The sequence below is a fragment of the Coregonus lavaretus genome, assembly GCF_964263955.1.
Source record: "Coregonus lavaretus genome assembly, chromosome: 6".
NCBI classification, from domain to species: Eukaryota; Metazoa; Chordata; class Actinopteri; order Salmoniformes; family Salmonidae; genus Coregonus; species Coregonus lavaretus.
In genome coordinates, this window is record NC_139993.1 from 543,195 (window position 1) to 570,754 (window position 27,560).

General features: G+C 42.6%; 1 protein-coding gene across 1 annotated transcript in view; it reads left to right on the forward strand.

Moving 5' to 3' along the window:
• Positions 1-27,560, forward strand: part of LOC311131112 (VPS10 domain-containing receptor SorCS3-like) — a gene marked incomplete at both ends in the record, with an annotated part of 216,181 nt that overhangs the window by 157,589 nt on the left and 31,032 nt on the right. Inside the window, 5 exons of the mRNA XM_084163923.1 lie at positions 6,596-6,663; positions 10,637-10,701; positions 11,614-11,732; positions 18,494-18,583; positions 20,846-21,025. Coding sequence (XP_084020049.1) covers positions 6,596-6,663; positions 10,637-10,701; positions 11,614-11,732; positions 18,494-18,583; positions 20,846-21,025 — 522 coding nt within the window. The remainder of the gene's footprint in view (positions 1-6,595; positions 6,664-10,636; positions 10,702-11,613; positions 11,733-18,493; positions 18,584-20,845; positions 21,026-27,560) is intronic.

The following is a 27,560-nucleotide window of genomic DNA, read 5'->3' on the forward strand; positions in this document are numbered from 1 at the left end:
TACAATACCTACCTACCTACAATCTAAATACATGGTTTAATCTTTACTCGACACCATATGAGCCAAGCTTACCTCCCGCCAGACACAACCTCACCCGTCGCTGTCCAAGTCGCATCGCATTCCAAGACCTTTAAATGTTTCCCCTAAAACATTTACATTTACATTTACATTTACATTTTCGTCATTTAGCAGACGCTCTTATTCAGAGCGACTTACAAATTGGTGCATTCACCTTATGATAGCCAGTGGGACAGCCACTTTACAACAAAAAACATTTTTTTGGGGTGGGGTAAGGGGGGAGTAGAAGGATTACTTTATCCTATCCCAGGTATTCCTTAAAGAGGTGGGGTTTCAAGTGTCTCCGGAAGGTGGTGAGTGACTCCGCTGTCCTGGCGTCATGAGGGAGCTTGTTACACCATTGGGGTGCCAGAGCAGTGTTGCTTTAGCAGTATGCTTAGGGTCATTGTCCTGCTGGAAGGTGAACCTCCGTCCCAGTCTCAAATCTCTGGAAGACTGAAACAGGTTTCCCTCAAGAATTTCCCTGTATTTAGCGCCATCCATCATTCCTTCAATTCTGACCAGTTTCCCAGTCCCTGCCGATGAAAAACATCCCCACAGCATGATGCTGCCACCACCATGCTTCATTGTGGGGATGGTGTTCTCGGGGTGATGAGAGGTGTTGTGTTTGCGCCAGACATAGTGTTTTCCTTGATGGCCAAAAAGCTCAATTTTTGTCTCATCTGACCAGAGTACCTTCTTCCATATGTTTGGGGAGTCTCCCACATGCCTTTTGGCAAACACCAAATGTGTTTGCTTATTTTTTTCTTTAAGCAATGGCTTTTTTCTGGCCACTCTTCTGTAAAGCCCAGCTCTGTGGAGTGTACGGCTTAAAGTGGTCCTATGGACAGATACTCCAATCTCCGCTGTGGAGCTTTGCAGCTCCTTCAGGGTTACCTTTGGTCTCTTTGTTGCCTCTCTGATTAATGCCCTCCTTGCCTGGTCCATGAGTTTTGGTGGGCGGCCCTCTCTTGGCAGGTTTGTTGTGGTGTCATATTTCTTCAATTTGTTAATAATGGATTTAATGGTGCTCCGTGGGATGTTCAAAGTTTCAGATGTTTTTTTATAACCCAACCCTGATCTGTACTTTTCCACAACTTTGTCCCTGACCTGTTTGGAAAGCTCCTTGGTCTTCATGGTGCCGCTTGCTTGGTGGTGCCCCTTGCTTAGTGGCGTTGCAGACTCTGGGGCCTTTCAGAACAGGTGTATAGATACTGAGATCATGTGACAGATCATGTGACACTTAGATGCACACAGGTGGACTTTATTTAACTAATTATGTGACTTCTGAAGGTAATTGGTTGCACCAGATCTTATTTAGGGGCTTCATAGCAAAGGGTGTGAATACATATGCACGCACCACTTTTCCGTTATTTATTGTTTAGAATTTTTTGAAACAAGTTATTTTTTTCATTTCACTTCACCAATTTGGACTATTTTGTGTATGTCCATTACATGAAATCCAAATAAAAATCCATGTAAATTACAAGTTGTAATGCAACATAATAGGAAAAATGCCAAGGGGGATGAATGCTTTTGCAAGATACTGGAATTCAGACCCTTTGCTATAAAACTCGAAATTGAGCTTTGATCATCCTTGAGATGTTTCTAGAACTTGATTGGAGTCCACCTGTGATAAATTCAATTGATTGGACATGATTTGGAAAGGCACACTCCTGTCTATATAAGGTGCCACAGTTGACAGTGCATGTCAGAGCAAAAACCAAGCCATGAGGTCGAAGGAATTGTCCGTAGAGCTCAGAGACAGGATTGTATCGAGGCACAGATCTGGGAAGGGTACCAAATAATGTCTGCAGCGTTGAAGGTCCCGAAGAACCCAGTGGCCTCCATCATTCTTAAATGGAAGAAGTTTGGAACCACCAAGACTCTTCCTAGAGCTGGCCGCCTGGCCAAACTGACAAACTGAGCAATCAGGGGAGAAGGGCCTTAGTCAGGGAAGTGACCAAGAACCCGATGGCCACTCTGACAGAGCTCCAGAGTTCCTCTGTGGAGATGGGAGAACCTACCAGAAGGAAAACAATCTCTGCAGCACTCCATCAATCATGCATTTATGGTAGAGTGGCCAGACTGAAACCACTCCTCAGTAAAATAAACATGACAACCCGCTTGGAGTATGCCAAAAGGTACCTAAAGGACTCTCAGACCATTAGAAACGAGATTATCTGATCTGATTCAACCAAGATTGAACTCTTTGCCCTGAATGCCAAGCGTCATGTCTGGATGAAATCTGGCACCATCCCTACGGTGAAGCATGGTGGTGGCAGCATCATGCTGTGGGGATGTTTTTCAGCGGCAGGGACTGGGAGACTAGTCAGGATCAAGGGAAAGATGAACTGAGAAAAGTACAGAGAGATCCTTGATGAAAACCTGCTCCAGAGCGCTCAGGACCTCAAACTGGGTCGAAGGTTCACCTTCCAACAGGACAATGACCCTAAGCACACAGCCAAGATAACGCAGGAGTGTCTTCGGGACAAGTCTTTGAATGTCCTTGAGTGGCCCCGCCAGAGCCTGGACTTGAACCCGATCTAACATGTCTGGAGAGACCTGAAAATATCTATGAAGCGACGCTCCCCATCCAACCTGACAGAGCTTGAGAAGATCTGCAGAGAAGAATGGGAGAAACTCCCCAAATACAGGTGTGCCAAGCTTGTAGTGACATACGCAATAAGACTTGATGCTGTAATCGCTGCAAAAGGTTCTTCAACCAAGTACTGAGTAAATGGTCTAAATACCTATGTAAATGTTGTATTTCCGTTTTTTAAACCTGTTTTTGCTTTGTCATTATGGGGTATTGTGTGTAGATTGATGAGGAAAACAAACAATTTAATCAATTTTAGAATAAGGCTGTAACATAACAAAATGTGGAAAAAGTGAAGGGGTCTGAATACTTTCTGAATGCACTGTATGTACAGCTACTAAAAGAGACCATGTTGAAGGGATGTCTGTCTAGATTGACCACATACTGTACAGTACAGCTTCTATACAGGTTCTCTCTGGCCAAGACACTGTCATACTGGCCAAGACACTGTCAGACAGGTCTAGACACTGTCAGACTGGACAGGGCACTGTCAGACTGGTCAAGACACTGTCAGACTGGCCAAAACACTGTCAGCCAGGCCAAGACACTGTCAGACTGGTCAAGACACTGTCAGACTTGTTAAGACACTGTCAGACTGGACAGGGCACTGTCAGACTGGCCAATACATTGTCAGACTGGCCAAGACACTGTCAGACTGACCAAGACACTGTCAGACTGGCCAAGACACTGTCAGACACTGTGTGCTAGGAGGTGATGAACTTTGCCTTGTGGAGACATTCCCATGTAATTGATATCAGTCATATGGCCAATGTTAAAATAAAGCCCATTTATTCCCAAGGCATAGCTGTAAACGTTCTGACTGGCCGACTGCAGACAATACGAAAGCTGTTGTTGTCTAAAAAAAGAGGCCTGTGTAAGATATTGGAGCCTTGACTGTGATTCACTGTGGGATGCCAGCTCTTTGGGGCCGCAACGCACCATATGCGTAAGCGATAATGTTTGTACATAATGTTCTGTATTTTCCCTGAATCCACATTAGAATAAATTAGTCTTTAGATGAAGATGCAACACAAGCTGTGTGACGCCCTCCGTGCCCTCATGCTCCGTGATGTTTTTGTTCTTGTACATAATCAGACGTTTTCGTTAGTCCGCATAACATGTTCTTAAATGCTTACATTGTTTACATACCTAGCTCAGGCACAACAATCATGACTCTCTTTTCCCATCTCTCTTTCCTGGTAAACCACATGTTCTACTTTTAAAATTATGCAGTCGGTGTCACCGTTTTGTATTCTAAAGTACACAGCTAAACAATCCTCAAAACACAATAACGTACATACCGCCATATACATTTATATTGAAGTCCACTATCAACGTGACTAGATGAGTGGAACCAACAACTGTTATCCTCAATCCTACAACCACCATTTAGACAAGTTACCCTGTCAGCTCACGCTCTTTCAGTCTATTGGCTGTCGCCGGACAGGCCTCATCAGTGGCTCTGGATCTGGCGGGTGTTTTGATTTATCGACGCGAGTGGGAAACTATGAAGCTCACTTTGTGACTGCTCTGAGCTTTAGAATTTAAAATGTCATTGGCCTGATGAATGAGTGCAGCTTGAGCTCACCCAGTGGTATCATATGTCAGTGTCCAGAGTGATGAGAGACTAGCCCGGCCTGCTTACCTGCTGCCTGGCTCAGCCTGCCTGACACCACATACTGCTATTGGGAAGAACATGGCTCCGCCTGCTTGCCACCACAGACTGCTATTGGGAGGAACGTGGCTCAGCCTGGCTGCCACCACAGACTGCTATTGGGAGGAACATGCTTCCGCCTGCCTGCCACCTGCAGGATCCAATGGGGAGGAACATGGCTTGGGACCGCTATTTATTTACTGATGGTTTAGCTATAGGATCAGATCTGGTACAAAGCCAGTGATAAATAACAGGATAATTATGATTATGACAGTTTAGTTGTGTGTGTGCATAACAATGTGTTTGCATATAGCAAATATGGCAAGGTGCATCTGGTGTTTGATAATTGTTGGCCTCGAAGTTGAATGTCAGATTTCCGCTCTGATAAAAGGTAGAACATTAGCATGGAGTTTGACTGGGGCCACCGACTCTGTCTGTAGGACTAAAATAACAATACAGACAGCCAGCAGGAAGCAACATCAGTAGCATCAATCAGTGTAATGGAAAAAAATGCGCCCTGTCATTATGCACCCAGGAAGTGGGAAATGTAACAGGAAAAAAAAGAGGACTGAGCACGCCCCCATTCTCATCGACGGGGCTGTAGTGGAACAGGTTGAGAGCTTCAAGTTCCTTGGTGTCCACATCACCAACGAACTATCATGGTCCAAACACACCAAGACAGTCGTGAAGAGGGCACGACAAAGCCTATTCCCCCTCAGGAGACTAAAAAGATTTGGCATGGGTCCTCAGATCCTCAAAAAATTCTACAGCTGCACCATCGAGAGCATCCTGACTGGTTGCATCACCGCCTGGTATGGCAACTGCTTGGCCTCTGACCGCAAGGCACTACAGAGGGTAGTGCGTACGGCCCAGTACATCACTGGGGCAAAGCTCCCTGCCATCCAGGACCTCTATACCAGGCGGTGTCAGAGGAAGGCCCTCAAAATTGTCAAAGATTCCAGCCACCCTAGTCATAGACTGTTCTCTCTGCTACCGCACGGCAAGCGGTACCGGAGTGCCAAGTCTAGGTCCAAAAGACTTCTCAACAGCTTCTACCCCCAAGCCATAAGACTCCTGAACAGCTAATCATGGCTACCCGGACTATTTGCACTGCCCCCCCACCCCATCCTTTTTACGATCCTTTTTACGCTGCTGCTACTCTGTTAAGTATTTATGCATAGTCACTTTAACTCTACCCACATGTACATATTACCTCAACTACCTCAACTAGCCGGTGCCCCCGCACATTGACTCTGCAACGGTACCCCCCTGTATATATAGCCTCCCTACTGTCACTTTATTTTACTGTATATATAGCCTCCCTACTGTCACTTTATTTTACTTCTGCTCTTTCTTTCTCAACACTTTTTTGTTGTTGTTGTTTTATTCTTACTTTTTTTGTTTAAAATAAATGCACTGTTGGTTAAGGGCTGTAAGTAAGCATTTCACTGCAATGTCTGCACCTGTTGTATTCGGCGCATGTGACCAATAAAATTTGATTTGATTTGATTTGATTTGACAATTAGACCAATGAAATTAGGCCATGGGCACTACTACACCTGATCGTCAACAGGGCAATATATTTCTTTTTGGACACGTATATCCATAATTTACAGTAGCATTCTGGATTTGTATTCTTCCTCTGATATATAGTGGTTGGAATAAAATGTTTTCCCAACCTATGGTTTCGATTTGTTTGATGCATAATTTGATATATAATCACTCAACTTAATTTGGACACCGGGAATCGACGAATGGTTTCCTGTTCCAGGAAAAGCAAACGATAATGTCAAACCTATTTTTCACCGAACATATTGGACTTGTAGTGCTCTATCTATACCTAGTGCTAATTTACATTTGGAAAAGGAAACAGGGTAATAACCAGCTATAGAATATTCCAATATATGTCACAACAGGTCTAAATATGTGGTTCATGACAGTGTTATGACCATATTATAACAGTTATGTCAGCTGTTATGAGATATTATGACATGTTATGACGCTGTGTGTCAAGTAAAGTGTTACCGGAAATAGGATAGGTCACTTATGTAATTTTTGGGAGCCTATATGTTGACATGAATGGTCTGAGCTATAATGATGATGGCGGTTTCAAGCTATGTCGGCCTTTCTAGAGTGTCATGCTTTATTTCCCCCGGGTACGCTCTTCCTGGATTTTCCTGCCATGACTCAAGTCCACTGTCACTTTACTTCCTGTCTTGTGATAAGTAGACTGATATGTTCTCTATCTCTCTTTTGTTTCTCTTGTTTCATGTTCTTCTTCACAGTTGTACGCCTCCCTGGACTTTGGGAGAAAATGGCAGCTGGTTCATGAGCATGTGAACAGGTTCTACTGGTGAGTCATACGCTTGTCTTCTTTCTTTCTTCTCATCATCCTTCGCTTCCTCTTTCCTCTCTGTTGTCCTTCTCTTTTCCTTAGTTTACTCAGACTCTCATCCCAAACTGTTTTGGAGCATCACTAGCAGTGTGTGGAACGTGTTGTTTGCTTTCTGCAACAGAAGAGTCTGTGAAGGACATTGATAATAAGTTTCAACAAGTTATCTGAATGACTAGTGTTGCTGGTGGGAAATTCTGTGTACCATTCTGCTCATTTCCACTGTTTATATGATTGGACTGAGATAAATCTACATCCACAGTGTCACCATTTCGCATTCTACCTCTCACATGTCACATTCTGGTTCATTTCTCAGATGCAGTGAACTGATATCATGGCAATTGCGCCTATCTAAACAATCATCATTTTTTCATTGGGGGTTAGAAATTGTATATCCATACATACTGTACCTACATACACCACATACCAGAGGAGGCTGGTGGGAGGAGCTATAGGAGGACGGGCTCATTGTAATGGAATGGAATAAATGGAACGTGTTAGACGTGGTTTCTATATGTTTGATGTGTTTGATATCATTCCATTAATTCCATTCCTGCCATTACAATGAGCCCATCCTACTAAAGCTCATCCCACCAGCCTCCTCTGATACATACATACATACAGTGCTTTCAGAAAGTATTCACATCCCTTGACTTTTTCCACATTTTGTTGTGTTGCAGCCTGCATTTAAAATGGATTACATTTAGATTTTGTGTCACTGATCTAGACAAAATACCCCATAATGTCAAAGTGGAATTATGTTTTTTAAAATGTTTACAAGTTAATTACAAACAAGGGTTGGAACCGGTTCAGGCAACAGAACAGAAAACCGGAAAACAATACTAAATTATTTGAGGAACAGAACCCGAACCGAAAACGAAAGTGATCTTTACTGTTTCAGAACTGTTATTTTAAAAGCATGGGAACCGGTTAATAACGTTATTTTACATTCCGGGCATTTTTGTCCTGTCCCACAAAAATCGCAATAAAGCGCCTATGCAAAGGCCTCACTCTATCACTTAAACTTATTCCAGAGTCTGCCTGGCAACTGGAAATCTTTGCCAGTGGGTGTGCGTGTGTGTGTAGGCTACCTGCCCCTCCCCTCTGAAGCATAGGTGACTGTAGCCTACTGACGACGTTACAAGAGTGATTCAGAAATTAGGGAGAAATGTTTAATTAGAGAAGAATGGATGTACTTTTTCAATGCTAGTTAAGGATACTATAGTTATCACGTTTCATATTGGATTTATTAACTACATAAAGGTAAGACATGTTTTAAATTCTAGTGCTGCTCTGCACACATAAGCTTGTTAGATAGCTAATGTTTAATCTGGTCCAACATTAAAACAATTTGGAAGATCAAAGACATTCAAAGTTCCTCCATAGAAGCTGCTCCTCAGTAGGTATAATTCTGTAGGCCTAATTCAGATAATGCATGCCCAGCGCTTCAAGGCAAGCTTCCTACATCCTCTCTTGCTCTCTCCTCACCCTAAAATGTTTAGTTGCTTCTTGCACCCCTGGCAGCACAGTGTGTGTGTTTGTCTTTCATTATGATTAAACCATACTGTTACAGCAAAATACAATTAGCTCTTAACGACTTTTCTATACAGATTAAATCGCTTACCCAATCCACAGCAAACTGCTCTATCCACACTGCTTGGTGAAGTAATTTAATGTCGAGCTAAATGTTGTTCGAACCGGTTCAAAACTTTATTATGCTGGTCGGTTCTATTCAGAATGAAACGATTGGAAAATAATGTCAGTTCCAACCACTGATAAAAAATGAAAAGCTGAAACGTCTTGAGTCAATAAGTATTCAATCCCTTTATTATGGCAAACCTAAATAAGTTCAGGAGTAAATATTTGCTTAACAAGTCACATAATAAGTTGCATGGACTCACTCTGTGTGCAATAATAGTGTTTAACATGATTTTTTTAATGACTACCCCATCTCTGTAGTCACTCAGTCGAGCAGTGAATTTCAAACACAGATTCAACCACAAAGACCAGTGAGGTTTTCCAATGGTTCGCAAAGAAAGGCGCCTATTGGTGGATGGGAAACAAAAAAAAGCATACATTGAATATCCCTTTGAGCATGGTGCAGTTATTAATTACGGCGCCCTTCCTAACTCAGTTCCCAGAGAACCACTCTTCATATTTTCAAGCATGGTGGTGGCAATGCTTGTCGTCGGCAAGGACTAGGGAGTTTTTTTAGGATAAAAAGAAACGGAATAGAGCTAAGCACAGGAAACATCCTAGAGGAAAAGGTGGTTCAGTCTGCTTTCCGACAGTCACTGGGTGACAAATTCACCTTTCAGCACAACAATTACCTAAAACACAAGGCCAAATTTACACTGGAGTTGCTTACCAAGACAACATTGAATGTTCCTAAGTGACTTAAATTGGCTTGAAGGTCTATGGCAAGACTTGAAAATGGCTGTCTAGCAATGATCAACAACCAACTTGACAGAGCTTGAATATTTTTTTAAAGAATAATGGGAAAATATTGTACAATCCAGGTGTGCAAAGCTCTTAGAGACTTACCCAGAAAGACTCACAGCTATAATCGCTGCCAAAGGCGAGTCCAATATGTATTGACTCAGGGGGTTGAAAACTTATCTAATCAAGATATATTAGTGTTTATTTTAATTGTTCTTCCACTTTGACATTACAGAGTATTTTGTTTAGATTACAATTAAATCCATTCTAACCCCACTTTGTAACACAACAAAATGTGGAAAAAGTCAAGGGGTGTGAATACTTTCTGAAGGCACTGTACATACATAAAATAGGAAGATACAGTATAATAATTTGTGTCCAGTGGCATGAGTAATAGAGCACCCAGGAAGTCCCTGTCGCCTCTCTTCTAATCAAGTCCACCCTCACACCTCGCCCCCAACGGCGAACCGCAGTGCACACTCATCACAACTGTAGCTCTGAATTTATTTTGCCTCATTGCTTTTTATTTTGCCTCATTGCTTTCCTTACTAGAGATGTAGGGGATGCTGTGTGTGTGTGTGTGTGTGTGTGTGTGTGTGTGTGTGTGTGTGTGTGTGTGTGTGTGTGTGTGTGTGTGTGTGTGTGTGTGTGTGTGTGTGTGTGTGTGTGTGTGTGTGTGTGTGTGTGTGTGTGTGTGTGTGTGTGTCGAGCTGCCACCAGCTATGCCAGCTATGTCCACATCAACTTGCATAAATCCGGGGTCTACTTTTCATCACATATCCTAAATAATTTGCTCGATTCATCCTCGATCCAACCCCTTCATGGAGTTTAAACTCTGGCTCTCAGTATTAGTAACCCGGGCCCCTCAAGCCATGCTTACAGACAATGAGTTGATCAGTCTGGCACCACCAGGAATGACATGCATCAAACTATAGGAACGCCATTATATTATATTATATCTGTCCAAGGTAATCCGCTATACCCAATAAAATGATATAATACGGTGATACACAGTACAGTGACTCTAACTTGAATTGTATGGCACAGCATTGCCAGTAAAAAATAAATACCATATTTAGGTTGCTGCATATTTACTATTTTGTGACAGATACCACTTCTTGGTAAAATAACAAACCCACAGCGCCTGGCTGTTACTGTGGTGGTTGCTAAGGGTAATGTGACATTTTGTGACACATCTCTGGGGAGAACGTCCTCACATGGAAAGGCATTGCTATTTTATTGCCATCATTGTTGAGACAATGCTGAAATGAGACGTCTGTATCTGGAGTGGAATATCCCTGCTGAGACTCATCTCCCTCTGTTTATTGCCTTCTTCCCTCCTCCTCTTCCCTCCTCCTCTCCTTCTCTTCCCTTCTCCTCTCCTCTTCTTCCCTCCTCCTTTCCTCTCCTCCTCTTCCCTTCTTCTCATTACTTTACCCCTCTTTCCCCCTCCTCCTCTTCATCCTTCCTTCTCTCCTCCTCTTCTTTAATCCAGGTCTGTAACGGGTCTAGACAAGGAGTCAGATCTGGTTCACATGGAGGCACACACCCCTAACGGACGTGAGTAGCACCACACACACACACACACACACACACACACACACACCTCTCTTTCTCTCTCTCTGTCACACACAGCAGAGAAAGGCCCCCACATTCACAGTCCAAGTATCAGCCCTCGAACGATAGAAGAGAGTGACAGTCTGTTAAGGAATAAATTCCACGCTGGGTTTAGAGCGTCGTGTCCCAGGGGAGTGACAGTGGATTACCCCACTGATAAATGCAGTGCATGATACTTGATTAATATAGCCTTTCCCTCTCATCCCTCTCACTCTGGGAGTGTCAGCTCCATAACTCACCCCGGCATTGCCACCGAATGTCCTCCATAGGTGAAATTGTGAGATTGTTTATTCTAGCTATCTGCTGCTGCTGTTGTTAGAGCCCCGGAATCAGAGACAGTTTACTTTTCTGTACACAGAGAATGATCATAGTTGATCATGTTGAATAGTGATAAACATAGAACTTTACATACTGTATGTATGAAACAATCACCATTATATAATTGACATCACAACATACTGGTCAAATGACAAAGGTATTTATATATATATACACACAGTCAGTATACTGTCACAAGGTTAACGCTATCTCCTCTATAGCTACAGTCACAAACCATACAAAAGTGCCCTCAAGTTCAATGGTCCTCTGTAGCTCAATTGCTAGAGCATGGTGCTTGTAACGCCAGGGTAGTGGGTTTGATCCCCGGACCACACATACGTAAAAATGTATGCACACCTGACTGTAAGTCGCTTTGGATAAAAGTGTCTGCTAAATGGCATATTACTATTATATTATTAATTCATACAGACATATAGCCTCGGTTTCCAGGCATCCTCACGTTCCCAGGAATAGGGGGCATGATCCACAGCTGGATGAATCCAGATATCCAGTAATCTCTATCTCCTCATCTTGCAGGTATACAGTATGTAACATGCCGGGCTCTAACGTGCTCAGAGCCCAACAGAAACTACCCCTTCCCTGGATACATCGACATCAGCTCACTGGTGGTCCAAGATGACTATATGTTTATTCAGGTAAGGCTCTGTCTGAGGAGAATAGATTGTACCATATTGTATGTAAACCGTGACGCACAACTTTGTTGGACTAGGACTGGGAGGAGATTTACATATTTACAGCACCACATGCAACAACTGGTTGATCCTCACGTGTGAGGAAATGGTATGACAGAGCGATTCAACTATAAATCATAAAAATAAAATATGATTAATTGTTATGTTGACACATTGTATTAACGGTAGTATGTTCTTGATTAGGATAGAAATGGGCACCATTGAAAGACACAAAGGATTTTAATTGTTCATTTTGCAATCTGAATATGTACAGTGTATTTGGTATTTATGTCATTCTCACCTCTGAACCTTGACCAGACTCTATGCTGCATGGTTATTTTATTTCTAACTGTTTCCATAATTTACAGTGGGGAAAAAAAAGTATTTAGTCAGCCACCAATTGTGCAAGTTCTCCCACTTAAAAAGATGAGAGAGGCCTGTAATTTTCATCATAGGTACACGTCAACTATGACAGAAAAATTGAGAAAGAAAAATCCAGAAAATCACATTGTAGGATTTTTAATGAATTTATTTGCAAATTATGGTGGAAAATAAGTATTTGGTGACCTACAAACAAGCAAGATTTCTGGCTCTCACAGACCTGTAACTTCTTCTTTAAGAGGCTGCTCTGTCCTCCACTCGTTACCTGTATTAATGGCACCTGTTTGAACTTGTTATCAGTATAAAAGACACCTGTCCACAACCTCAAACAGTCACACTCCAAACTCCACTATGGCCAAGACCAAAGAGCTGTCAAAGGACACCAGAAACAAAATTGTAGACCTGCACCAGGCTGGGAAGACTGAATCTGCAATAGGTAAGCAGCTTGGTTTGAAGAAATCAATTGTGGGAGCAATTATTAGGAAATGGAAGACATACAAGACCACTGATAATCTCCCTCGATCTGGGGCTCCACGCAAGATCTCACCCCGTTGGGTCAAAATGATCACAAGAACGGTGAGCAAAAATCCCAGAACCACACGGGGGGACCTAGTGAATGACCTGCAGAGAGCTGGAACCAAAGTAACAAAGCCTACCATCAGTAACACACTACGCCGCCAGGGACTCAAATCCTGCAGTGCCAGACGTGTCCCCCTGCTTAAGCCAGTACATGTCCAGGCCCGTCTGAAGTTTGCTAGAGTGCATTTGGATGATCCAGGATTGGGAGAATGTCATATGGTCAGATGAAACCAAAATAGAACTTTTTGGTAAAAACTCAACTCGTCGTCTTTGGAGGACAAAGAATGCTGAGTTGCATCCAAAGAACACCATACCTACTGTGAACCATGGGGGTGGAAACATCATGCTTTGGGGCTGTTTTTCTGCAAAGGGACCAGGACAACTGATCCGTGTAAAGGAAAGAATGAATGGGGCCATGTATCGTGAGATTTTGAGTGAAAACCTCCTTCCATCAGCAAGGGCATTGAAGATGAAACGTGGCTGGGTCTTTCAGCATGACAATGATCCCAAACACACCGCCCGGGCAACGAAGGAGTGGCTTCGTAAGAAGCATTTCAAGGTCCTGGAGTGGCCTAGCCAGTCTCCAGATCTCAACCCCATAGAAAATCTTTGGAGGGAGTTGAAAGTCCGTGTTGCCCAGCGAAAGCCCCAAAACATCACTGCTCTAGAGGAGATTTGCATGGAGGAATGGGCCAAAATACCAGCAACAGTGTGTGAAAACCTTGTGAAGACTTACAGAAAACGTTTGACCTCTGTCATTGCCAACAAAGGGTATATAACAAAGTATTGAGAAACTTTTGTTATTGACCAAATACTTATTTTCCACCATAATTTGCAAATAAATTCATTAAAAATCCTACAATGTGATTTTCCTGATTTTTTTTCCTCATTTTGTCTTTCATAGTTGACGTTTACCTATGATGAAAATTACAGGCCTCTCTCATCTTTTTAAGTGGGAGAACTTGCACAATTGGTGGCTGACTAAAAATGTTTTTTCCCCACTCTTTATTGTCAAAAAAACTATTTAGACACATTCTGTATAAAGAAAAGGCATGACATACAGTACCAGTCAAAAGTTTGGACACACCTACTCATTCAAGGGTTTTTCTTTATTTTTTACTATTCTTTACATTGTAGAATAATAGTGAAGACATTAAAACTATGAAATAACACATATGGAATCATGTAGTAACCATATTTCTTTCCTTTTTTTTTTTTTTTTTGCAAAAATATATATATATACATACATATAAATACATATACATACATATATATACATATCCTTTTTTAAAATATATTTCCCTTTATTACTTTCCAACCCCACCACCCCTTCCCTAATTGGAGTAAACTAGTGAACAACAATGCTTAGGCCTCTACTTCCAGTTTATACATACTATATACATTTTATGGACACAGTCAATTTTACAATAATTATATTTTGTTTGTTTTTACTCCTGAACTTCCTCTACCCTCAACCTCGCCGATCATTTTCATGATGTCCATCCGGATTGCTTCTATGTGCCATATCTGCGCTCCCGAGTGGAGCAGCGGTCTAAGGCACTGCATCTCAGTGCTTGAGGCGTCATTACAGACCCCCTGGTTCGATTCCAGGCTGTATCACAACCGGACGTGATTGGGAGTCCCATAGGGCGGCATCCGGGTTTGGCCGGTGTAGGCTGTCATTGTAAATAAGAATTTGTTCTTAACTGACTTGCCTACTTAAATGAAAGTAAAATAAGAATATTCTAACTGTGCTCTTTCACAAAAGCTCTCAACCTATAACCTACATACGTATTATGGACACAGTATGCTTTACATTAGTTATCTTGTTGTTATTAGTCCCATCCTTCAACTCCATTCAACACCACCCATCTATCTCTTAACACCATCCATATTGGATTTCTATTTGCCATATATTTTTCAACTGTACTGTGATGTTTTACAAAAGTTCTGAACCCTTCTATTCTCATTGTTTCTACAGATTGTAAATTGAAAATAAACATTTTTGCTAAAAGTAGTATTATATTGTTGTTCGATTGACTATGACTTTTCAGATCACCCAGTATTGCTATCAGCAGGGTTAGCTCCAGGTAAATATTGAAATCCTTTAGCCATTCCTAGACCTGTGTCCAAAAACAAGCTACAAATGGACAGTACCAAAACAAATGATCTAATGATTCTGTCTCTTCGCAGCAAAATCTGCAGAGCTGGGAAGATTGTATCCCCCATATAAATAACATTCTATTGTATAATAATTTAAATTGCAAAACCATCAAGCGCTATGATGAAACTGGCTCTAATGAGGACCGCCACAGGAAAGGAAGACCCAGAGTTACCTCTGCTGCAGAGGACACGTTTATTAGAGTTAACTGCACCTCAGATTGCAGCGCAAATAAATGCTTCACAGAGTTCAAGTAACAGACACATTTTACATTTTTAGTCATTTAGCAGACACTCTTATCCAGAGCGACTTACAGTTAGTGCATACATTATTTTTTATTTTACATACTGGCCCCCCGTGGGAATCAAACCCACAACCCTGGCGTTGCAAACGCCATGCTCTACCAACTGAGCTACATCCCTGCCAGCCATTCCCTCTCCTACCTTACCCTGGGCCAATTGTGCGCCGCCCCATGGGTCTCCCGGTTGCAGCCGGCTACGACAGAGCCTGGATTCGAACCAGGATCTCTAGTGGCACATCTAGCACAGCGATGCAGTGCCTTAGACCACTGCGCCACTATGGAGTTTTTCTACAGGACAATGACCCAAAACACAAATCCAGGCGGTGTTACTGCTATTTTACCAAGAAGGCGAGTGATGGTGCTGCATCAGATGACCTGGCCTCAAAAATCACCCGACGTCACAACTCAACATCAACTGTTTAGAGGAGACTGCGTGAATCAGGCTGCAAAGAAACCACTACTAAAGGACAACAATAATAAGAAGAGACTTACTTGGGCCAAGAAACACAAGCAATGGACATTAGACATGTGGAAATATGTCCTTTGGTCTGATGAGTCCAAATGTGAGATTTTTGGTTCCAACCGCCGTGTCTTTGTGAGAATCAGAGTAGGTGAACGAATGATCTCTGCATCTGTGGTTCCCGCCGTGAAGCACGGAGGAGGAGGTGTGATGGTGTAGGGGTTTCTTTGCTGGTGACACCGTCTGTGATTTATTTAGAATTCAAGGCACACTTAACCAACATGGCTCCCACAGCATTGCCATCCCATCTGGTTTGGGCTTAGTGGTACTATCATTTGCTTTTCAACAGGACAACTGTAACGGTGTTACTGCTATTTTACCAAGAAGGCGAGTGATGGTGCTGCACCAGATGACCTGGCCTCAGAAATCACCCGACCTCAACCCAATTGAGATGGTTTGGGATGAGTTGGAACGCAGAGTGAAGGATAAGCAGCCAACAAGTGCTCAGCATATGTGGGAACTCCTTCAAGACTGTTGGAAAAGCAGTCCTCATGAAGCTGGTTGAGAGAATGCCAGGAGTGTGCAAAGCTGTCATCAAGGCAAAGGGTGGCTACTTTGAATAATCTAAAATATACAATATATTTTGATTTGTTTAACACTTTTTTGGTTACTACAGGATTCCATATGTGTTATTTCATAGATTTGATATCTTCACTATTATTCTACAATGTAAAGAATAATAAAAATAAAGAAAAACCCTTGAATGAGTAGGTGTGTCCAAACTTTTGACTGGTACTGTATGTAAAATATGCAAACCTTTTGTTTGACCCTTCATTTGAGAGTCTGCATTTGCACACTGTCCTGATTCAGATGTGAAACCTAGGGATCATCATTTGTGCGAGTGACAAATCTGAAATGTTAATGTGCTGAATTCTAAGTAATGCTGGTGCGGTTTTGGGGTTATGTTTTAATTTCCCTCCCACTGCCTGAATACTATTGACTTTGACATTGTGCAAATGAGGACGCATGAATTTATAAGTAATCAGGAAAATATGAATAATTATCCCGCCAATCCAGTCCAGTATAAATAACTTTTCCATCCAAATGTAACTCAAAGGCCTACATTGTAGAATAATAGTGAAGACATCACAACAATGAAATAACACATAGGTAATCATGTAGTAACCAAAAAGCTGTTCTTGCCATAATATGGACTTTTACCAAATAGCCCCCCCCCCCCCTCCCCCCCCCCCCCCACCTTGTCACAACACAACTGATTGGCTCAAATGCATTGAGAAGGAAAGAAATTCCACAAATTAACTTTTAAGAAGACACACCTGCCAGTATAATGGTTGGAAAAAATAGATCTGTGGTCTACCAGATCCCTCAACCATGTTTTTACCACACTCATATGTCTCCCTAACTAAACCCACAACCACTCAACTTGAACCTCAGTTCAGGGAACTCTCTCTCTCTCTCTCTCTCTCTCTCTCTCTCTCTCTCTCTCTCTCTCTCTCTCTCTCTCTCTCTCTCTCTCTCTCTCTCTCTCTCTCTCTCTCTCTCTCTCTCTCTCTCTCTCTCTCTCTCTCTCTCTCTCTCTCTCTCTCTCTCTCTCTCTCTCTCTCTCTCTCTCTCTCTCTCTCTCTCTCTCTCTCTCTCTCTCTCTCTCTCTCCTCACCTTCACTCCCTCCAATTGACCAGTACAATTATAATCACACTAAGAGGCCTAATTGGTTCTGTCATATAATAATGAACCCATTTCACCTCCCCCTTTTCCTACTCAGAAAGCCAGCAGCTTGTTTTGTGGATAAATTCTCGATTAATGGATTTATTAAATAAATTGCTCCCTTGTGCTGACGCTAGTACAATCACACTTTTGTTCCCGAAAATTGTTCTCCTATCCTGATAGCCTCCGTGCCTCCGCCTGTGCTCTAATTAAAGGTTTCTAAAGCTTTCTTCCCTGCTGGCGGTGTTTGTACTGCATAGGCTAACAGCAGCTAACATCTCGAGTGTTTACTTACAGAGGAGCTGGTATCATTAAGGATGACTTTCCTAAGACAGGCCACTGAGCATTGCTTGGGAGAGTTCAATATTTCTCTTGACAGAGAATAATGAGACTATTTATTGTCCCTATGAGATATCTACTCAAGTCTACCTCCAAAAACACAAAGAGCATCGACAACAGGAGAGGACGTGAGAGGACCAGTTTCCGCTGTATGCTGGCTATCCATTTAAATTCCTTATGCATCAATGTTCCTCCCTGACAATGAAGTATACACTGAGTGTACAAAACATTAGGAACGCCTGCTCTTTCCATGACATAGACAAAATATTTAAGTGCCTTTGCACAGGGTATGGTAGTAGATGCCAGGCACACCGGTTTGAGTGTGTCAAGAACTGCAAAGCTGCTGGGGTTTTCACACTCAACAGTTTCCCACGTGGTCCTCCACCCAACGGACATCCAGCCAACTTGACACAACTGTGGGAAGCATTGGAGTCAACATGGGCCAGCATCCCTGTGGAACGCTTTCGATACATTGTAGAGTTCATGCCCAAACGAATTGAGGCTATTCTGAGGGCAAAAGGATGTGCAACTCAATATTTGGAAGATGTTCCTAATGTTTGTACACTCTGTGTATATCTTTAAATCCTAAATAATGTAATGCATGTTCACTTGGTTGAAGGTTGCAAGATGAGTAATGAATAATACATTTATGAAGGTTTTAGATTAATCCAAGTAGTTAATTCATGTTGACAACAATGAGTCACAGATGTGCAACATTGACAAATGATACAAATGAACACAACGGGAATACTCAGTGTCTTGGCTCAATGTGTTCCAGGTTACTACAGCAGGACAGGCCAGCTACTATGTGTCCTACCAGAGGGATCCATTCCTCAAAATCAAACTGCCGAAATATTCTCTGCCTAAGGTAAGCAACATTCATTTTACAGTGATAAACACATGCCTCCAGAGATACATATAGTAGATCAATTATTCAGATTGAATACTTTTTTTATTTTGCTAATTTTTCTTACTTTTTAACTCTGCATTGTTGGGAAGGGGCTCGTAAGTAAGCATTTCACAGTAAAGTCTACACCTGTTGTATACGGCGCATTTGACAAATAAAATGTAATTTGATTTGAAGTAACCAACAATTTACCCCCTTGATTTCTCCCTGTAACAAAAGGATTTAGCTCTACAAATATCTGTAGCATTACTACACAATTGCAGCTGTTAAAAGACACTATATGTGACCGATGGGCTCAAATCGGTCTTACGTAGCAAAATTTGAAATTGTGTTTTTTACATTGGATAAAAGTAGAGACTCAGAGCTACAAAATGGTATATCATACACTACAGTTGAGGAACAATGGGAAAGTAATTTTGCTTTGAATGTTGATAAACTTGTAAACTCACTTCTGAGAAAATGGCCTTTGAATCTTTTGGTATTACTACTGGAGAGCCCTTCTTTGTCTACACCCATTCAGCATCGTTCACACCCTCTTAAGCTTTAGCCCCACCAATCTCTTCAAGGGTTGATCCGAGTGTTCGTGACTGCAACTGTGCTGTCAAATTGTCTGTTCGTAAATTCAAAACGTGTCGCTCTCAGAGCGCTCAGAGCGCACACTGGACGCTCTGGCCGATGAGTAGGGTTGATCCGAACGTTCTGACCTCACAACGGCAGTCAAGCACCCAAGCTAACTGACTAACATTGGCTAGCTTGCTAGCTACTTCCAGACACATAATGAGAGAACACCCCATTCTGACCATTTTAATCGCCCTAGCAGAGCTGGTTAGGCTGTTTTCATGTTATGCAGAGCGTTGGTGACTGTAACTGTGCTGCTGGCAACAATTTAATGATGCTTTTTTGCCAATGTTTACTGACACCGGCCATATTCAACGGGTGTTGAGCGTTCATAAATTCATCAGTTATTCTGCGCTCTGGCAAACTCAGATGAGAGTGCTCTGAAATCGGAGTAGATGGCCAGACTGAATTTACGAACGCACCCGAAATGGTTACTTGCATAGTGGAGTCTTTTGTTAAGACTGTAGCTAGCTAGCTAGATAAACAATGAACCATAATCACAACTCATGACATTACTACCCTGCATGAATCTGCAGGTACCTAACCAACCAGGTTCAATGTCAGCTAGCTAACATTAGGCTATAGCTAGCTAAGCAAATGGCTCTGAGACACGAATAATAAGGTCATACATGTAACATTAGCTAGCAAGCCAGCCAGCTAACATTAGCTAGCTAGCTAGGTAAACAATGAACCATAATCACAATTCATGATGTTACTACCCTGCATGAATCTGCAGGTAGCTAACCAACCAGGTTCAATGTTAGCTAGCTAACATTAGGCTATAACTAGACAAGCAAATAGCTCTTTCTGTCAAAATTAGAAACGTGTAATATCTGAAAATGTAGCTAGCTAGACTATCTTACCCGTATACATCATTCATGGATGGATGCGTCTCCTGTCAGATGCCATGGTTGCCCTTAGTTTGAAGATGTAATCCGGAGACAGGTATTTTCTCCATCTCCTTAGCTATCATACTCGAATTCCACTGATTTCAAAACTCGGTCCTCCAGAAAGTGGAGAGCAACACTTATGCAGTTTTAATACACAATACATTTTTTTAAAGCCGCGTTAGACAGGATTACCTATACATACTGACCAGCTCAAATAGACAGAATTGTGCTATATGGCAGACCAATCCAAACTCATCTCTCGGCATGTCCAGCCCACTCATTATCTCAGCAAATCACGGCTAGCGGGAAGGTTGCTGTCTTTTTCTTTGGCTAAACCAACTAGGCTCGTAATTTAACAATTGTATTCGCATTTACAGATGGCATACAAGTTTGTTATTAAAGCACATGAAAGTTCACATGTTCAAGAAGGCAATTCTGCCAAAAAAACGCATTTAGATATTTTTTTTAAGTTTACGTTTAAACGGCTCACGTGTGATGTAGTGACCCGCGACATACGCCTTGTTTCCTGAAACGGGTCACATATGGTGTGTAGAGTACATGGGCAGCTACAGTGTTAAACATTCCATATGCACACCAGACCTGATCTTGTGACACCCAACACGTACTCGGCAGCTTGTTACAACCCCAACCCATGTGATCCATCATCTCTTGATAAATCCTCTAACCTCTCCAACCCCCCATCCTCTGCCACCAGGACCTCCACATCGTCAGCACAGACGAGCACCAGGTCTTCGCGGCGGTGCAGGAGTGGAACCAGAACGACACCTACAACCTGTACCTCTCAGACACCCGGGGCATCCTCTTCACCCTGGCCATGGAGAACGTTAAGACTACCCGTGGCCTGGGGGGCAACCAGATGCTGGACCTGTACGAGGTAAGTGTTCACTGTGTGTGTGTGTGTGTGTCTGGAGGGGGTGGCGTGTGTGTTTGTGTCTGCGCATATGTGTATGTGTGTGTCATCACATTCATTGTCATCGCATTAACATAAATTGTCATTGCATTAACATAAATTGTCATCACATTAACAAACATTGTCATCACATTAATAATCATTGCGGATCGTACCCCCTCCTTTTTCCCCATCTTTCTCAGGATGAATCCCCAGTTTATCACCCAGACACTGGCAGGTGTGATGTAGAGAGGTAGAGGAGTGAGGTATGGGTCTGATCTTCAGAGTCAGCAGTCATTAACAATGTTACTACTACTGCTGAAATTGATGGTCATACCCAGTGAGTAACGAGGGGGGGGGGGGGGGGGGTGTTAAGCTGACATATGGAATTGTTTTAAGATGGTCATACTATGGATCATTTAGGTATTTAGCTATTTGATTTTGATTTTAGGACCACTTTAGGTATCAAAGAAATGATATGATAAAATATAGATTTTGGCCTTTACTACTAAAGCCCATAGAAATGCACTAAATAACACATTAATAAATGGCAAAAAGGAGAGTAAAAAAATTAATAACAAGAAAGTGTCTGTCCTAAATCTAGGAGAAATAAAAAAAACTCAGGAAATATATATATATATATATATATATATTTTACACATACAGTATTTAACCCCTTTTTTGGGTAGGTACAAAACTACCTTCATACTTCCATAAGTCTTTTAAAAACCGGTACTGGTTACCATCAGACGAGTCCCATGACACTGGACAGAGTGCGCCATCGTGTTCGTGAGAGTCTCCCCTTTCCATAGAGTGGTCATAATAGTTTTGTAGGTCAAACCATTCGGATGCTACAGACGTTTTCATGAGAAGACCGATTTTAGGGATGTCTCATGGTCTGTCAAACACCGCTTTAGCTCAGCCACCTTTCACGGCGGATGTGGAAGTGCGACACTGGCAGATGCAATGGATTGAGACGCATCTTTAGTTAATCTGACAGATGTTGATGGGGATTTTTTTATTACCGTATTTTCCGCACTATAAGGCACACCGGAGTATAAGCCGCAGCAGCAAAATGGAATGATATTGAATGATGTGTACATATATAAGCCGCACTGGACTATAAGCCGTAGGTGTTTTAATGTTTAATTACCATATGTAAGGGTTCGTGCACAGAGGGGATTGTCGGGAAAGAGACAAACTGTCTCGCTCTCGTAATGTCTGTCTGTCTTGCTCTCGTTCTGTCTCTCGTTCTGTCTCTCGTACCACTCTCGGTTCCACTTTTACTTTTGCGCGCTACCTGTCTCACTCTTTTCCGGCCTCCAGCATTTCCTGCTGGACCCCGCCGCTTAAAGGTGGGGGGCGCGGACCGGTCATAGAGCCCATAGAGTTAAAGTTGGTGGACTGTAACCTGTAAAATCCATAGATTTAGGAGGTCTTCTAGTGGCCGTTAGCTGTAAAAATCCATAGATTAGCCGCACCGTTATATAAGCCGCAGGGTCGAAAAATTGGAAAAAAGGCGCGGCTTATAGTCCGAAAATTACGGTATATAGTTATGATTGACACAAGATTAACAATGAATGTTCATCTTTTTTTCTTTTTTCTTTTTTCTTTTTTACACACCAATCTTCTGAGTTCCTCTGAAAAAGACTGCAGATATCATTCTGACCAAAGTACTTTGTAGGAATCCCAAGTATTGTTGTCACATACACTGGAGTGTTGGGCTTCAGAAGCCCAGTGGCCTCAAAGACTCTAAAAGATGAATCATTCCTACTAAGTACTTTGAGCTCAACAGGGAACAGAGAGACTGAGTGAAAGGAACAGTATTTTACTCTTCTCCCTGGTCTCGTCAAATAATTCATTGCCTCTTGTCAGTATTCTCTCACTTTCTCTTTCTCACTCTTTCTGTCGGTTTCTCTCTCTTTCTTTTGTTCTCTCAAATCAATTATATACTGTTTTAAAAAAAATCCTGCTTCCCACTTTAGCCTAATGGGAGTAATTTGAGTGTCAGTTGGATTCAATCTGGACAATCTTTCCTTCAATCAAATGTTTTTTACACTAACTTCCAGTTGGGTTAAACTTAGCCATTTAGTGTTAGGTTTTTGATTTAATCCATCTCCCAGAGGTATGAACTTCAACACTGAATATTACAGAACATCCAAACTTGCCTAACACAATTCATACTCAGTGGTAGGCCTACAAATCAACAACAGCCCAATGATGAACTATCTGATTCCGTACTTACTCAGAGCTATAAATAGCTTTTTAATGAGTGAGTGGTAGGAGGGACGGAGGAAGAGAAGGAGGGATGGAGGGAGGGAGTGTTAGCTAGATGATTTAGGTAATGTAATGGTCATGATGATGCTGCTCCTTTCTGTTAGCCTAGCGGTGTGTGTGTGTTAGCTCTCTGCCAGCACTCTTAACCCAACCCCCCCCCCCCCCCCCTTCGGAGCCTCTGATTCTCTTATTCAGTGGTGGTTCCAGGGAGGGGATAGAAGGATGGGTGTGGGGGATGATAAATAATTACCACTGTGATTGACATGTCTGGTAATGGGAGGGAGGGGCCCTCATTAGCAGTGTCAATCCCGATCCGTCATGTTTCTATGACGATGTCAAACGTGGCGCCTATTAGTGCCACTTATACTGGAAGGGCCCCTGAGGCCCCTCAGGAGTGTGATACGACTGGAGGCCCTCAATGTCTGCTGCAGTATAGGTCTTATTTAAAGCACAGTCATCAGGTTTACCCGATCACACTTCCATCCTCAATAGTTTATGGTAGGAAGACAGTTGACTAAGGAGGCAAGGAGCCATGACTGCTCTCTCTCTCTCTCTCTCTCTCGCTCTCGCTCTCTCTCTCTGTCTCGATCTTTCTTTCTCGATCACTCTTTCTCTTTTCTCTGTCTCCCTCTTTCAATTCAATTCAATTCCATTTAAGGGCTTTATTGGCATGTGAAATATATGTGAAACAAAAGTGAAATAAACAATAAAAAAAAGACAGTAAACATTACACTCACAAAACTTCCAAAAGAATAAAGATATTTGCTGATGTGATGGCACACTGTGGTATTTCACCCAATAGATATAGCATAGCATGTCTTCTCTTGAGAGCCAGGTCTGCCTACGGCAGCCTTTCTCTATAGCAAGGCTATGCTCACAGAGTCTGTACATAGTCAAAGCTTTCCTTAAGTTTGGGTCAGTCACAGTGGTCAGGTATTCTGCCACTGTTTACTCTCTGTTTAGGGCCAAATAGCATTCCAGTTTGCTCTGTTTTTTTGTTGATTCTTTCCAATGTGTCAAGTAATTATAGTTTTGTTTTCTCATGATTTGGTTGGGTCTCATTGTGTTGCTGTCCTGAGGCTCTGTGGGGTCTGTTTGTGTTTGTGAACAGAGCCCCAGAACCAGCTTGCCTAGGGGAATTTGGATAAAAGAGTCTGCTAAATGGCATATTATATATATGTTGAAGAGGGTGGGGCTTAAGCTGCATCCCTGTCTCACCCCACGGCCCTGTGGAAAGAAATGTGTGTATTTTTTTGCAAATTTTAGCCTCACACTTGTTGTTTGTGTACATGGATTTTATAATGTCATATGTTTTTCCCCCAACACCACATTCCATCAATTTGTACAGCAGACCCTCATGCCAAATTGAGTCAAAATCATTTTTGAAATCAACAAAGCATGAGAAGACTTTGCCTTTGTTTTGGTTTGTTTGTTTGTCAATTAGGGTGTGCAGGGTGAATACGTGGTCTGTCGTGCAGTAATTTGGTAAAAAGCCAATTTGACATTTGCTAAGGACATTGCTGTTGACGCATATCCCACAGTAGTTATTGGGGTCAAATGTGTCTCCACTTTTGTGGATTGGCGTGATCAGTCCTTGGTTCCTAATATTGGGGAAGATGCCAGCGCTAAGGATGATGTTAAAGACTTTAAGTATAGCCAATTGGAATTTGTGGTCTGTGTATTTTATCATTTCATTTATGATACCATGAACACCACAGGCCTTTTTGGGTTGGAGGGTTTGTATCTTTTTCCTGTAGTTCATTCAATGTAATTGGATAATCCAGTGGGTTCTGGTAGTCTTTAATAGTTAATTCTAAGATTTGTATTTGATCATGTATATGTTTTTGCTGTTTGTTCTTTGTTATAGGGCCAAAAATATTGGAGAAGTGGTTTATCCATACATCTCCGTTTTGGATAGATAACTCTTCGTGTTGTTGTTTGTTTAGTGTTTTCCCATTTTCCCAGAAGTGGTTAGAGTCTATGGATTCTTCAATTACATTGAGCTTATTTCTGACGTGATGTTCCTTCTTTTTCCGTAGTGTATTTCTGTATTGTTTTAATGATTCACCATAGTGAAGGCATAGGCTCAGGTTTTCTGGGTCTCTATGTTTATGGTTGGATAGGTTTCTCAATTTTTTTCTTAGGTTTTTGCATTCTTCATCAAACCATTTATCATTATTGTTAATTTTCTTAGGTTTTCTGCTTGACATTTTTAGATTTGATAGGGAAGCTGAGACGTCAAATATACTGTTTAGGTTTTCTACTGCCAAGTTTACACCTCAACTATTAGCATTTCCTAATATTATTCAGTTCCTTTGGCTTTGATGACTCATGAATGAGTATTGCTCTGTTCAAGTAGACTGTGATTTTGCTGTGATCTGATAGGGGTGTCAGTGGGCTGACTGAAAGCTCTGAGAGACTCTGGGTTGAGGTCAGTGATAAAGTAGTCTACAGTACTACTGCCAAGAGATGAGCTATAGGTGTACCTACCGTAGGAGTCCCCTCGAAGCCTACCATTGACTATGCACATACCCAGCGTGCGACAAAACTGTAGGAGTTGTGACCCATTTTTGTTGGTTATGTTGTCGTAGTTGTGCCTAGGGGGGCATATTGGGGAGGGAATGCTGTCACCTCCAGGTAGGTGTTTGTCCCCATGTGTGCTGAGGGTGTCAGGTTCTTCTTTATGTCGCCACAGACTAGTACATGTCCCTGGGCCTGGAAATGATTGATTTCACCCTCCAGGATGGAAAAGTTGTCTTCATTAAGGTATGGGGATTCTAGTGGGGGGATATAGGTAGCACACAGGTGGACATTGTTCTATGTTGAGGAAATGTCCCTTTGAATTTCTAGCCAAATGTAAAATGTTCCTGTTTTGATTATTTTAATAGAGTGAGTTAGGTCTCCTCTATACCAAATTAGCATATCCCCTGAGTCCCTTCCCTGTTTCACACCTGGTAGTTTGGTGGATGGGATTATCAGCTCTCTGTAACCTAGAGAGCAACCAGTCCATCTCCTCTATACCATGTTTCTTGTAGGATGACAATGTCTGTATTTCTGATTTCTTTGGTGAAGTCCAGGTTTCTGCTCTTTAGGCCAAAGGCAGGTGACCTGAGGCCTTGGATATTCTAGGATGAGATAGTGAAGGCTTTGTGTTCCATAAAGTGTCCAATGTTAGTCGTGTGGTTTGGCCTCAGAGCAGTAAGTGTGAGCAGAGCCTGCTGAGCATCTGGTACATGCCATTGGCTTGGGCCAGTGTAGGAGTGGGTGTTGGGCCTGTTTGCCTGCTCAGGGCCTGGGCGTGTGTGTGACTTTCATGTTGTGGCCCTCTTTGCGGGAGTGGGGGGCATGGGGTGGGCAGGAGGGGCATAGGTATGATCTGTGGGGACCTATATGGGGTGTGGGCATGGCTGGTTTGGGGGGGTATTGATTGTTTGGGGTGGGGGTGTGGAGGTGGCTTGTGGTCTGGATGTAGGTCCTCTCGGCATGGGTCCTCGATGTTTGGGTCAGAGTGGGGGAGGGGTCCCACAGGTCTGGGAGAGTGTCTCGCTGGTCTGGGCGGGGTGTCTGTTGATCTGTTGCTCCTGTATGAGGTGTTGGGGCTGTGGTTGAGGGCGTTGTCCTTTAGGGTCCTGGCAAAGGTGGGCACTGCTGCCTTGTATAGGTGGACCTGGTTGTAAAGGCTGTTCAAGTCCAGGGTGGAGTGGTGTGCCAGGTAAACGTTTGGTTTTGAGGCACAGTCACGGGAAATACTTGTGTTTACCCGCTGCATGGAGCATGGTGGAAGTATTTTCGTGGTAGCAGGGTGGAGATAACCATTTGTGCGTTGGGGAAATAACTCCCTTGAGTGCTGTGGCCACTCTTTCCTGCTGTGCTCTCAGGTCGTTTATGCCTGTGTCTATTATTATGTGGCTGGGTGACCCTAGTTGGTCCTCAGACAGAAGGTCTAGGGCATACTGGGTGTTTGGACACCAGAGTTTAGACACTGTGTGTTAGGGAACTTTTTGTTTCTTCTTGTATATATTTCCTGTTTGAGTCTATAAGGACTACAATCTGTTGCTTGTGTATGTCCTCAGTGGGTGTGGGGGGGGGTTGTCAGGAGGGCTATCAGGGTGGCTGACAGGGGGGGGGGGGGGGGGGTGCTCAGAGGGGTGGGATCCCAAGGGCTTGCGGTTCATCATTTGTCTTTCCTGCTGTGATGTCGAGGCTATGGTCAGGGTCTGGGGTGGACTGTTCTGCTGTGGTA